At 38.0% G+C, this 14,237-nt stretch overlaps 1 protein-coding gene across 3 annotated transcripts; it reads right to left on the reverse strand.

Moving 5' to 3' along the window:
• Positions 1-203: 203 nt before the first annotated feature.
• Positions 204-13,693, reverse strand: FBXO4 (F-box protein 4). 3 transcript variants are annotated; one of them, XR_003507248.1, is made up of 7 exons: positions 13,003-13,221; positions 11,533-11,768; positions 6,469-9,616; positions 5,348-5,423; positions 5,061-5,236; positions 1,141-1,316; positions 204-728 (listed from the first exon to the last, which is right to left on the reverse strand). XR_003507248.1 is itself a non-coding variant. In XM_027520564.1 (7 exons), exons 1-7 carry the CDS (start codon positions 13,469-13,471, stop codon positions 639-641), a joined length of 1,125 nt encoding a protein of 374 aa, XP_027376365.1. In that variant the 5' UTR covers positions 13,472-13,693; the 3' UTR covers positions 361-638. The 3 variants fall into 3 exon arrangements, 2 of the variants coding, with proteins under 2 accessions (XP_027376365.1, XP_027376364.1); XM_027520564.1 differs by lacking the exon at positions 13,003-13,221 and adding an exon at positions 13,322-13,693 and having other exon boundaries at positions 361-728; positions 9,396-9,616; XM_027520563.1 differs by having other exon boundaries at positions 361-728; positions 9,396-9,616; positions 13,003-13,261.
• Between the last annotated feature and the right edge of the window lie 544 nt (positions 13,694-14,237).

Raw genomic sequence — 14,237 nt, forward strand, 5'->3', positions numbered from 1 at the left:
AAAAAATCTGGCTTTAGCACTTCATGAGCTTTCAGGTTATTTGAAAACAGCAAGAATTTCCAGTTATTTTCACTGAATTAGTATTGAATAAGACAAAAAGTTAATTCCGACTATTTCAGAAAAGAAAAAGAAGTTGTATGGCCATACCAGTAAATGAAATTTCAGTGAATATTCAAATCTTTAAGCAGGATATTTATTAAAAATAGATAAAACTTATTTTCTGATAACCAGTTAAGGACCCTTGAAAAGAATCTATTTAAAGCTTAGCAAAGTTGCTATTCCCCACGATGGCAATCTTTGAACTGAACAGAAGAGAAATCACGAAGAATGAGAGAGGCACAAACTTGTTTTTTTTTTTTCTTTTCAGAATTTAATATTAAAATATATATATATGAAAGTTATTAAAAAATCTTAAAAGGTTCATTTTGGGGCCAAATGCTACCACTGAAACTTTTTTCTTGTAATTGATCTAAGGTAAAAAGTAAAAGTTATATAAAAATTAGAGTGGTGACAGCTGTCCAACATAAAGCCTACCTGCAAAAAGGCAGGGCAGAATGAGCTGACTTGAGCAAATATCCACATCATGACCTTAGTAACAAGTTTCAAATGCTTTCAGTTGCCAAGGTTGACGAGGAGGATCATCTTGCATGCTTAGATTCTACTTCTTCAAGAATCCACTGAATACCATTCAAAAAACCAGTTAAAGTTTCAGCCTCAGTGTCCTGGACCTATAAGCAAATAAAAAGAGACCATTTGTTACTAAGAAACTTACTAAGAAACTAAGCACAAATACTTATAATTATGTGGGACATTTTTCTGGACACTCAAAAACAAATAGGACTAAAAAAATCCCAGTAAACTGTGGGTAAATAACCAAGTTTTGTCTTCTAGAGAGTTTAGATTAAAAATACCATCTTCTCTTCTGTCTTATAATTACTATCAATATGAAGTTTATTACTTATTTTGGAACTCAGCTTTGATATCAAATATCTCCCACTGATTAAGCTATTAAAACTGACTTTTAGAATGCTATTCTTTCAAAAAGAATGAATAGTAAAGAATAAAGAAAAATAAAATAAATTAGAAATCAGAGTGAAAAATAAAATGAGATTTTTCTCACTAGAGAAAATAGAACCTTACCATCCATGGGTGGTTTAGATGATTCAGGCGCAGCTCATGGGCCAAATAAAAACAGGGCATTCTTTTTACGTTAGCTTGAGAAATACAAGATAAAACCAGCATTGGTCTCCCGGAAGATCCAAAAGCTGGATCAGTCATTGCCATAATACGAGAAAATTCATCTTGCCATTCATGTCCTAAGGAATGTAGTTAAAGTTCTTAATTTTCATTATTTAAAAAATAATAATACAAAATTGAAAACTATAAAAATTACCAGGATCCAAACATAACAAACTGCATCTATCCCTCTATTGCTGTGTTCATTTACTGATCTTTCATAAAACTACATTAATCAGCCTTGCAAGGATCAGGATTTAGATGAAATCAGAGAGAACAAAACAGTACCACTTACATGTTTCTATGGTTTAAAAGCAAAACTACTCTGATAAAAGTATTTTCTTCTCACAAATTCTGTAGCCGTCACTACCCTTTCTTTCAAAGGCCAGAGTTTCTAAAATTTAAACATATGATTGAGTCTAGCTTTTTTATTGAAATCGAAAATCTCTGCCTTTCAGTGGAGTGTAAGTCATTGACATTTGGTGGTGGGCAGAATTCTAAAATAACCCTAATAACTCAAATTCTTTTCTATTCCCTCCTCTGAGTGTGGGAAGAATCTGTGAACACATGGGATATCACCAACATGGTTAGGCTATATTACAAGACACAGCTGACTTCAAGAAAGGGAGACTATAATCAGTGAGCCTAGTCTAGTCAGGTAAGCCCTTAAAACAGATTCGATTCTTCCTAGTCAGAGAGATCCTCCATTGCTGGATTTGAAGACAGAGGGGTCACATGGCAAGAAATGAAGATGGCTTGTGAAGCTGAGAGCAGCCCCTAGCTGACAGCCAGATAGGAAACAGGGACCTCAGATCTACAAAAGTAAGCTGAATTCAGTCAATAATCTGAGTGAGCTAGGTAGCAGATTTTCCCCCAGAACCTCCAGAAAGGGACGTAACCCATCTCTCACCCTAATTTCAGCCTGTGAGTCACTTGGCTGACAACCCAGCCATACTGTACTCAGACTGCTGACATAAAGAACTCTGAGCTAATAAATAGATGCATTTTTAAGCCACTAGGTTGGCAGTAATTTGTTATATATTAATAGAAAACAAACATTGAATGTAATTATCAACACAGTACATTTAAGTCTATCACATATTTATTGAATTTTGACTTGTCCCATCTATTCTTTGTTCCTTTTGCCCTCTTTTCCTGTGCTCTTTTGAACTGACTTCTTTAATGATTACATTTTATCTTCACTACTGGCTTATTTAATTATATCTGTTATACTTTTTTGGTGGTTGGTTGCTCAAAGATTTACAAAGTATATTTTAAACTTACAACAGTCTACCTTTAAAAAGTATTATATAACTTCACATATAGAACCTTACAACATTTCCATTTCTGTCTTTCCGTGCTGTGTAATATTGTTACAATATATTTTATTTTAAAAAATATCATGTTTTCCTTTAAATAATGATAAAGAAATTAAACTTAGAAAAAAACATTTTATGTATAGCTATACTGTTTCTATCCCAAGGCTTTTTCTTCCTTTCTGTAAATGTAGTTTTCCACCTGGTATACTATTTTCCCTAAAGTTTCCTTTAATATTTATTGTAATAAAAATTTGCTGACTGAACTTTCTCAGATTTTGTTTGTCCAAAACATGTCTTGATTTTGCCTTCATTTTGAAAGATATCTCTGCTGGATTTTATCCCCCCCACCCCACCCTTTTCAATACTATAAAGATTTCCCTTTGCTACTATCTAGCTTACAGCAAAATTCTATCAGAAAGTCTCCGTCCTTATCTTTGGTCCTCTATATGTATGTTTTGTTTTGCCCTGGCTGCCTTCAAGATATTCTCTTTATCTTTTGTTTTCACCAGTTTGGCTACAATGTATCTGTATTTTTTATTTACCACGTCTGGAGTTCTTTGAGAATCTTGGATCTGTGGTTTATTGTCTTTCAGCAATTTTGAAATAGCTTTGGTCATTATTTGTTCAGAAATTTCTTTTTCCCTGTTCTTACTCTCTTCATATTTTGGGACTCCAATCACATATAAATTGAATCAGGGGTCCACATACCACACACTATAGATATTTTTATAAGTAATTATTTTGGTAAAAACCGCCAAGCCCATTCATTCGCAAACTGTCTATGGCTACTTTTGCACTATAGTATCAGAGCTGAGTAACTGTAAGAGATTATATGGCTCACATGCCTAAAATATGTACTACCTAGACCTTTAAGAAAATGTCAACCCTGAGTTAGATCACTTCATTGGTTTTCCTCAGCTCTTGCTCTGCCCTCCACTACCAATTTTTTCCTTTTTAAAAACCTTTATTTTTTAATTAATTTCTGGCTGTGCTGGGTCTTCGTTGCTATGTGGGCTTTTCTCTAGTTGTGGCAAGTGGGGGCTACTCTCTAATTGCAGTGCACAGGCTTATCACTGCAGTGCCTTCTCTTGCTGCAGAGCACAGACTCTAGGGTGCATGGGCTTCAATAACTGCAGCACACAGGCTCAGTAGTTGTGATTCCCAGGCTCTATGACAAAGGTTCAGTTACTCTGTAGCATGTGGGATCTTCCTGGAATAGAGATCAAACCCATGTCTCCTGCATTGACAGGTGGATTCTTGACCACTGAGCCACCAGGGAAACCCATCTCTTTAATTTGAGTAATTGCAATTGATCTATCTTCACATTCACAAAAGGTTTCCTTCGTTGATATGTCCATTGAAGGAATTATTCACCTGTTGTATTTTTGGTATTTAGCACACCCATTTTACTTTTTTCATAGCTTCTTTCCCTCCGCTGAAAATCTCTATTTGTTCACATATATTGGTCACTTTTTTTTTTACTAGATTCTTCAACATATTAATCATAGTTCTTTTTATGTCCTTTTCTGAGGGTGCCAATATTGAGGCCATTTCTGGGTCTAGTTCCATTGACTGCTTTATCTCTTAAGAACGGGTCATTTCATTTTTTTTTTTTTTTTGGTATCATACTTTTTACTTTAATGCTAGGTTTTTATGTGGAAGAATAGAAGAGACTGAGGTAAAAAGGATTTACTTCTACAAATGGGTATGCTTCTTCTCCTGTTAGGCCATTTATGCAGTGAGACAAGTCCAATTAGTCAGTAGTTGAGCTGCATCTGGCTTCTGTTGTTATAATTTCAGTGCACTATAAACTGTAAATTCTTTCAGAAGTGGACTGCTTCTACCTTTTTCCAAGTGAGAATAATATAGTGCATATTTATGCCCTACCTTGTTCACAATGGATTTGGGAAAGAAATTACAATATTGGCTTATGGCCCAATAGTATTCTATTTTCATGCTCTTTATCAATGTGAATGGCAATTATTCAGAATATATGGAGAGTGTTCTTAACTAATCCACTTTACTGAACACTCCACCAACTCTACTAACTCACACTCTACTATCTGGATGATTAAAATAACCTAAAATTTTTCATTTACCTGCATAAATTATTTGAATAAGGCCAAAAGCAAACAAAATATCAATAACTAAAAGTACAGAAGCATGAAACAACAAAAAAAATACTATGTAGTTATAGTAGCAAGCTTCAGTGTGCATCAGAATTCTGTAAAGTTTGTTTAAAAAAACAGAGCCAAGACACAACCCACATCTATGAGTCATAATCCATCAGGATAGGAATCAGGCTGCCATGTTTTTAACAAGATCCACGGCGATCCTAACACACATCAAGGTTGGAGAATCCAATATTGATAGTAATATTAACAGAATCACACTGATAAAATTAGCCATGATATTCTTAACAAGCCACAATAAAGCCTATAAAAATACTTTCTTATTTGCTCTGCAAAGAAAGCGCTTTTAAAAAGAAAATAAGATAATGCTTACTTTTATGAGCTTCAGCATTTGCAACATAGATGAACCCATCAACAACTTCACACACCTTCTGAATTTGTGGAATTACACTGTACCGGCTCCCTTGTTGATCGTCCCCTTCATTTTGTACACTGAACATCTTGTTAACTGCACTTGTATGTTCTTCTCTTGCTCTATCTCTTTCCTTTCTATAAGAAAAATGTAAATATAAAACATAAACAGACACTAAACAGGCTTCACCCCCTCTAAAATATTCTATTACTGATGTCTCAGGTAGGCTGCTAAATAGGTAGCCTTACCTTGTAGTTGAATATAGTATTAGGATGTTGAATTTATGTTGATTGTTCAACTGAAAACTAACTCCTGATCCAATACCTAAAGGAGAAAATTACAGTTATCAAAACAAAAAATAAAGATAGCAAAAGATGACAGTGCAAAAATTACTTAGTATAAAAAGAACAACAAAAAACTATGACAAGTTATATATAGCTTTGGAATAAAATGTTTATGTTAAAGAAAAGATGCTATATGCAATTTTCATTCACAAAATAGTAAATCATGGATACAGAATAAAAAACTCCTAGGCTTTAACATTGCTTTTTTTTTTTTTTTACCATCATCACTATCATTATTAACTTTATTATCAACCTGTCCGTAGCAGCTGCATAATAACAACTACTTCTACTTATCCTCAAGTCTGACTTAGTTTCACTTTTTTTTTGTTTCTCATTAGTCTCACACTCCATGTATACATTCAACCAAATGGGTTTTTCCCCTGCACTCTGAAAAGGCATTTTTAAATTCATGGTGTCTTAGAAAATTGAAGAAATACGGAAAACACTGAAATTTGGAATTAGATTTGAGCTAGAATTTGTCACATATACTCATGTTTCTGTGAGCCTTGGTTTTGACACTGAAATACAGAAATAATACACATTTTTTAGGGTTATTGTAAGCATTAAATAAGATCACATACATAACTGGTAAGTAACAGGTGCTAAATATTACTTATTATATTTTATATCTAAATCATTCAACACTATTATTTGTCCTTCTTTCTTAACTCCTTCCCTCCTTTGTGTTAACACTTAGGGGTTGATTCTCCTCTTGCCTCCTGCAAAGATCCTTCTACTCCTTTTTGGCTTTGTGTCTTTTTGCTATATATTAATAAACATCCTTTTAGATCTGTCTACTCCTCTCCATTCCCACCCCACAGCTTTAATTTAGATATCATCATCTCTCACTTGAACTTCTGTAATCATTTCTAACTATGCTCCTAATCCACTTCTGTTCCCTACTATCCAATCTTCTGACAGCAGCTGGAGAGATTGCTTTAAAATGTCTTTAATTATGTCTCTTCTCTTCAAAGCTGCTGCTCTTCAGATAAATAAAACTTTAACATAATATGGCCTCTACTTACCTCATTGTGTTGTGCTTAGTCGCTCAGTTGTGTCCAACTCTTTGCGACCCCATGGACTGTAGCCCACCAGGCTCCTCAGTCCATGGGGATTCTCCAGGCAAGAATACTTGAGTGGGTTGCCATGCCCTTCTCCAGGGGATCTTCCAGACCCAGGGATTGAACCCAGGTCTCCTGCATTGCAGGTGATTCTTTGCCATCTGAGCCACCAGGGAAGCCCAAGAACAACTCCATCTTTCATATCCTTAATCCCTGCATTATAACCAATCTAGACATTTAAAGAAGCCATGCCATACTATCTTACATCACCATTTCAGGCAACACATTATATAGAGATCCTAGCGGGGTCTGTAAGCATTTCAGGTAAAGCGGCCCTAGTCTTCCACCACCAGGGGACTTCCCAAAGATATCATAACAACATTCTACCATGTTGGGAAAGATGGAAGTCAGGAGGAGAAGGGGACAACAGAGGACGAGATGGTTGGATGGTGTCACTGACTCAATGGATATGCATTTTGAGCAAGCTCCAGCAGATGGTGAAGGAAGCCTGGCATGCTATAGTCCATGGGATCACAAAGAATTGGACACAACTGAGTAACTGAACAACAACCATGTCTCTGATCTTTGTTTTCATCAGTTTAACTTCCAGAAACTACCTTCTCAACGCATCTAACCTCAGTCCAATAAGATTTGCATGCTGTTTTGCCCCACCTTGCCAATGACTCATCCCTTTACCCTTCCCTGACCTTGCAGGATCTGAAGCAGTTAGACTGGCAATTTCAAACAATCACAATTACTCTGCAGAATGAAATGGCTATTTCATAATCAGCCAATTTCCCCATATCCCCAACCTCTAATTGAAATGGGATCCTTCCACCTCATGACCCGACCAGAAACTGGCCTGTGCCTAGGTGCTGCTTCTCTTGCAGTGGGCTTCCAGTAACTAAACTGCTTATTCTATCACATCTCAGGGTACAGAGATAAGTGTTCTCTTTACTTCTCAATGCCACGTCTTAAACCATTACTCACCAACCCTCTTGAAAAAACTCCACCTCTTTGAGACACACACCATTTAGCTCTAATACCATCTTCCCATCCTTAACCTGGTCACTTATGAATCTACTTTTGATAATCCCTTTCTCCAAACATTCACTGAAGACTATATGACCTGGCTCACAATTTTCTTTATTTTCAGAAACTTCCAAGTTCACATGGACTTCATATGATTCCCAAATCTTCACTTCTAGCCCAGGTCTTTCTTTTGACACATGAATGCATAAAGTATTCCATAAAATCATTCATTTATTCATCAAATACGTATTGAATGTCTACTATGTGCCTAGCACTACAGATACAACTAAGAATAAAGCTGACAAGAGAGACTTCCCTGGTGGTCCAGTGGTTGAGAATCCATCTGCCAATGCAAGGGATACGGTCCAGAATGATCGCACATGTCGCAGAGCAACCAAGTCTGTGCACCACAACTACTGAGCCTGCAAGCCGCAACGACTGAGCTTGAATGCTGCAACTATTGACGCCTGCATACCTAAAGCCCATGCTCTGCAACAAGAGAAGCCACCAAAATGAGAAACTGAGCACTGTAATGAAGAGTAGCCCCAGCTCGCCACAACTAGAAAAAGCCCACATGCAGCAGCAAAGACCCAGTGCAGCCAAAAACAGTTTAAAAAACAAAAACAAAAAAACCTCTTAAAAAAAAAGGCTGAGATGTCTCGTCTAATGGGACTCACATTCAAATGGCTAGCTTATAGCAGGCATCTCTGATCTCTGCTTGTATAAAAAGTTTCTCTTCCTACTCCTGTGTTTCTTTAACCTAAAGAATGACACCATCATCCAATATGAAAATAAGACCCAGAAACTAGGAATTATTCTTATTACTGCTGATACACATTGAGTCAATTCCATATCCTTCATATTTTATCACAATATTATAGTGGTTTCTTAATGGGTATTCACGCCTTTGGAGCCCATTCTAATCAGTTCTCCACTCAGGAGCCAGAGTGATCTATCTAAAATGCCATTTTGATCATCTTACTTTTCTGCTTCAAATCCTTCAATATAATGCTTAAGTCTGACATATAAGCATCTTCTCACTTGGCCCCACTCCAGACACACAGAGCTACTTCAAGTGTGTCATGCACACCCAAAACTTTGAGAATTTAGAGATGCAGTTCTCACTGCTTAGAATATTTTACCCTTTTTTTGATGGCTTACCCCTGCTTATCAAAATGACTCATATAAGGCATCATGTTCAATGCAGAGCCTTCTATGACCCTTAACTTTCTACAAAGAAGCTCATTACACCATATTCTAATCATCTGTATACATGTCTCTGCCCTCACCTAGACTAACCACCTTTCAGGGCAAAGAGGAGATTTTTGATGTTGTCTGTTTTAAATCACTGCATCTTTAGTATCTAATAGGTACCCTCAACAAATGAAAAAGTAAAGCAGAAGCTAGACCACTATTACACATGTTTATTATAAATCCTACTTACCAAATTAACTACATGGTTGTTGTTCCTGTTGTTTTTCATAGAAATAAAGGTAAGGTGACAATTTAGCTCTTTTTGGAAATTCCAAGACATATCAAAATACTTTGAATATAGTAGATGCTGAACGGTTTTTACTGTAACATTCTTTTAAAATATGGTACAACATTTTAACAACATACAATTTGCTTTCACATAATCTCATATTTTAGACTAAGTAAGAGAAAGCTTACCTCTTATAAAAAAGTAAATTAATTCTTTCCGTCCATAGAGACGTGAGGGCTCCCATCCATCAAATTAGTACATTTCATTACATCAAAGAGTTAAATAATTTAAAAAACTAATTTTTTTCTATGTAATTACTAGAGTCAAGCTCAAAGTGTTTGACTTATTATGAATTGTACATTAACATGAAAATTACCATCAATCTGCCTCTGAGGCAAACCAGCTGTTGGGCAAAGTTCCTCAGAAGACATCAAACTCAACACCAAAGATGTATTTAGTTCTTCCAAACCTGGTCCAAACATGGCAAATCGTGGTTCATTCTGAATGATCAATGAGTGTAAAAATGAGGTGACAGCTCCATACATAGGACGGCTAGATTTTGAGGATCTTCTTGTATGTGGACAGCACATTTTATAGCTGTATAAAATTGTCACAATTAGATAATTAACACAAATACTTAGCCATTTATTCACTCAACAATATATAATGCATCGAAAACTTGCTAGACAAAAGGGATACAACGGTTACCGTCCTAATCCTCATGGAGGGCAGTGGAGGACAGATACTATTATATTAATAATACATATGTCAAGTGCTATGACAGAAAAAGCACAAGGTGCTATGGTAGTAGTAGTGGTTAAGTAACTGAGGAAGTCTTCTCCAGGAAGTGGTTACTTTCTATTTTTTCATTTAGATTCTCTCATGAAACACTTGGTCTAACATGTGTTTTAATGGTTAAAATTCATTACATTGAGCAGTGATTCTCAACCTGGGGAGATTTTGCACCCCCTGGGAATATCTGCTGATGTCTGGAGACATTTTTGTTATTACAACTACAGGGGGAGTAGGGCAGTGCTACTAACATCTAGCAGATCCTGGGATGCTATTAAACATGCTACAATGCACACACAAGACAGTTCCCATAACACCCGGTGCAAAATGTCAATAGTGCCAAGACTGAGAAACCCTGCACTAAACTACATAGATAGCATAAAAATGTCCTTAGAGGTAAAAAAGAAAAAAATTACTAAAAGCTACCAATATAACTGAATTTCTTAGAGTACTTCCATTAACACTAGCAGTTCAATAAGTACTTATTACAGCTTACCCAGCAAACTAAGAATCATGTGAAAGAAACAGCTTTTTCAATAGCCATAAATTTCTAAACAAGTGATTCAACATGTCATCAAAAATTAAAACAGAGTTGCTCATATCTAAATAAAGCCCTTTAAATCAAGCTGGCTTTAAATCAAGCCCTTTAAAACAATCACTAACTTTATAAGAAAATCATCTTTACTTAGGAATCTTGTAATTTAAGAAGGAAAAAAAAAAAAGTCAACGTTGCAGCTAGGTAGATTTGGCCAAACCTCACCACTTTAATTAGTCATATAAGCCACTTATAGTCTGAACTTCAGTTTTTTAAATTTGCATTATTTGAGCAATAACAATCAACTCTAGATAACAAGAATCAGAAATAATTTATATGCTCACAAATGGTCATGTTGTTTGCTACTAAATCGTTTCTCTCCAACCCCATGGACTGCAGCACGCCAGGCTCCCCTGTCCTTGACTATCTCCCAGAGTTTGCTCAGATTCATATCCATTGAGTCAGATCACAAATGTTCATTACTATGATTATTACTATCCCTATGAAAACATGGTTCCACAGCACCACAGATACACCTGATGTCTCGGCTGGCTGTGGGACAATGTGGAAGTAACCAGCAAGTGAGACTACAGTGCTATGCTGTTTAGTCACTAAGTCATGTCTGACTTTTGAGTACCCGTGGACTATAGCCTTCCAGGCTTCTCTGTCCATGGGATTTTCCAGGCAAGAATACTGGAGTGGGTTGCCATTTTCTCCTCCAGGGCATCTTGCTGACCCAGGAATTGAACCCACATCTCCCGCACTGCAGGATTCTTAACCACTGAGCCATCACTAGTTAAAATTATACACATGCACATTTTAGTCAACGAGTCTCACAAGACTTGATGTAATGGCATCTGTATTGGAATAAGGATTCTAAATAACTTAAACTATGGGGGGAAAAAAAACCATATGTATTAAGTCTAGCACAGGAAAACAATCCTCACCTAAAGCACAAATATTCTTTTTTTTTAAGGTGCTATCTTCTGTCACAGACTTTTTTTTTTTTTTTGGCTTTACAGTAGGTCCTGAATGATGTTATTTAACCAAACCCCCAATTCTTACAAAAGGACCCTTAGACCTAAAATTCATGCTACAAATTTGTAGGACCAAGACTAACTTAGGCTACTGACTTGCTATAATCAAATTAATATCTTCTTTTTAGTTCATAAAACTAGATACTTACACTGCCATGTAGTCAAAAAATGAACCATTGGTGACCTCAGATATAGGCTTTTTTAAGATTTCTAGATCTGGAAGAGACTTCCAGTCAACAGAAGACCAAGAAGGAAGATCCCGCAACAGAAAATATCTCCACAGAATTGGATCTCGGACAGTTTCATTCCAATAACGACTTGTACTTCCCAACTGACATAGATCATGAGGTGAAAGAAATGACAAAATATATAGCTGTACATCAATCTGAAACAGAGGGAAGCAGCAGGTAGGTAAAGGGGATGAATAATTTACCTTGGCAGATAGGTTTTTTTGAAAAATAAATTACAAATTAATAATTATACTGGGAAAGGTCAACTGAACAATCTATCGTTTTAATAATTAAATCTATCACAATAAATTACAAAATTAACAAACAATTTTTATACTAAATAGCAAAAGATCAACTTAACAGTCATTATCTTTACTAATGAAATTTACCATGCTGAAGTTAATTTCCTGCCTCAGGGCAGAATCATAATGAACACTTCATTTTGACACACTGAAACATTCCTGAAAAACCACCCATTGTTCTGGTATTTTTCAAACAAAATAATCAGTTTATTTAATTTCTCCTAATGAATATTCTACCACATTATTTGCATTAAATTACTTAATGAAATAATTTATTCTTCAAAATAAAATCTTTTCAAGTGAACAAACTTCTGATTTTATCATTAGATCAAATCAAAGAGTATATCTGTCACCTGTGTTTTTCTGTAAAAAATCTGTTATCTCTGCAAGGAGAACCATGGATGAAATTTAAGCCTGCAGTTTTCAATTTCTGATGTACCTCAGAGGGAAGTGACAACAGTCCAGCTAAGATACAGAATTTTAATTTCTAAGATATTCTTCTCTCGCCGTGTTCCCATCTTCCTAAACAGTTTAACAAAGAATGAGATGTGTAATTCTCAAGGCCTGCTGTAACTTGAGGCCCTTGTAACTTAGTTATTTGATTTCACTTGTCGGTTTTGTTATTTGAAATACACGGTAAGAAAACAGCCGCAAAACCCTCAGAGTGTGTTTTGATACGTGAAGCCTAGGATGAAAGATGCTGAGAACACAGACGTTGAATGCTGTCCATGTTTCCAAGAATGTCTGGAATGGTCTCAGCATTTCCTCAACAGGATGTTCAGGGTGTCCCAGTCCCCAGACTCGTTTTGGGGGGAGAAAACCTGAGGATGACCTGGCAGGTTACCAGGGCGCTCCTTGCAGGTGAGTTTCGCAGCAACCTTGGGTCCGGCTGCCAGGCACCAAGCGTCAACGCTAAGGCGTCTCTTTTCAACTGCTGCCCCACAGGTGGCGACAGTGCCCGTAAAGCTGCACGGACCGGGCCAGACATAGGCTGGGCCCAGCGGGCTACCCTCTCCCCGGCCCCCCAAGAGGCCGCCCCAGCGAGCGCCCCTCCCTCGGTTCCTCGCGGGCGGCGACTGATGCTCACCGGCAGCCGCGTCAGAGAACTGGCCTCCTCGTCCACCTCCTCTGCGGAGGCCCTCGGAGCCGCCCTCTCCTTGCCAACCGACTGCCAGAAGTTCCTCCAGCCGCTGAGGAAGGCCGCCTCCAGGCGGCCCCAGTCGCTGTGAGGAGGCTGAGGAGAGCTCCCTCGGCTGCCAGGGTCGCTTCCCGCCATGGCTGCCTACGCCTCTCCGGACGCGCCGCACGGTGACGCGGCACAGCCGCGCCCCGCCTCCTCCCCCTTCCCTTCCCTTCTTCCTCCCCGCCCCGCTCCCTGCGTTCCCCCCAACCCCCAGCCCTCCTACCCCGGTCCCACCGCAGACGAAGAAACCTTCAGAGCCGGGGAGAGAGATGGCCCAATTGAGCGTGGTTCGCAGCGGAGCTTGAAGCTCCCACCAGAAATCACTGCGCCCCTCACTTAAGGCCTCAACCTCAGGCGCGCTGACCTCACCCATTGATTTAAGAGCTCTCGCCCTTTGCCCCTCTGTAACTGCGTTACTTCACCCAAGGCCGTCCCTCTCTGTGTGGAACTCATTTCTTTTCCTCTTTGCCTGGGTCTGGGCGACTCTTATGCAATAGATGGCCCTCTTCCACTATTTGGTGCTTAATGCCTGATGCTGGGAAAGAGTGAAGGCAGGAGGAGAAGACAGAGGATGAAGATGGTTGGATGGCATCACCAACTGATGGACATGAGTTTGACCAAGTTCCTGGAGTTGGTGATGGACAGGGAAGCCTGGTGTACAGTAGTCCATTGGATCACAAAGAGTCGGACAGGGCTGAGCCACTGAACTGAAACAGAAACCTGGTTTAACTCACTGTCAACCTGCAGTTTCCAGGACATGCAGCTACCCATTCTCTTCGTGAAAATAATCAACTATGGAGGTTTATAAATTTCAGAATCAGCCTCTGCCCACCATTCTCTTATCTCAGTTGTTAAAACATTCTCATGTATTACCCAAATCACCCATATAAAAAATCCTTTTTTGTTGCAAACTTTTTAAAGTATTGATTTATAATGTGTTAATTTCTGGTGTGCAGCAAAGTGATTCAGTTATATGTATATACAATAAACTGTGGGAAATTCTGAAAGAGATGGGAATACCAGACCACCTGACCTGCCTCTTGAGAAATCTGTATGCAGGTCAGGAAGCAACAGTTAGAACTGGACATGGAACAACAGACTGGTTCCAAACAGGGAAAGGAGTACATCAAGGCTGTATA

The sequence above is a fragment of the Bos indicus x Bos taurus genome, chromosome 20, assembly GCF_003369695.1.
Source record: "Bos indicus x Bos taurus breed Angus x Brahman F1 hybrid chromosome 20, Bos_hybrid_MaternalHap_v2.0, whole genome shotgun sequence".
NCBI lineage: Eukaryota > Metazoa > Chordata > Mammalia > Artiodactyla > Bovidae > Bos > Bos indicus x Bos taurus.

What these genes read in the sequence shown, in the direction of transcription:
- FBXO4 (XM_027520563.1), bottom strand. Translation starts at nt 13,191, where the DNA reads ATGGCGGGAAGCGACCCTGGCAGCCGAGGGAGCTCTCCTCAGCCTCCT. An exon ending in TTTTTTGACTACATGGCAGT is followed by an intron (nt 9,617 to 11,532) that starts GTAAGTATCTAG and finishes AATTTTATACAG; the next exon opens with CTATAAAATGTGCTGTCCAC. An exon ending in ATCTAAACCACCCATGGATG is followed by an intron (nt 729 to 1,140) that starts GTAAGGTTCTAT and finishes ATTTGCTTATAG; the next exon opens with GTCCAGGACACTGAGGCTGA.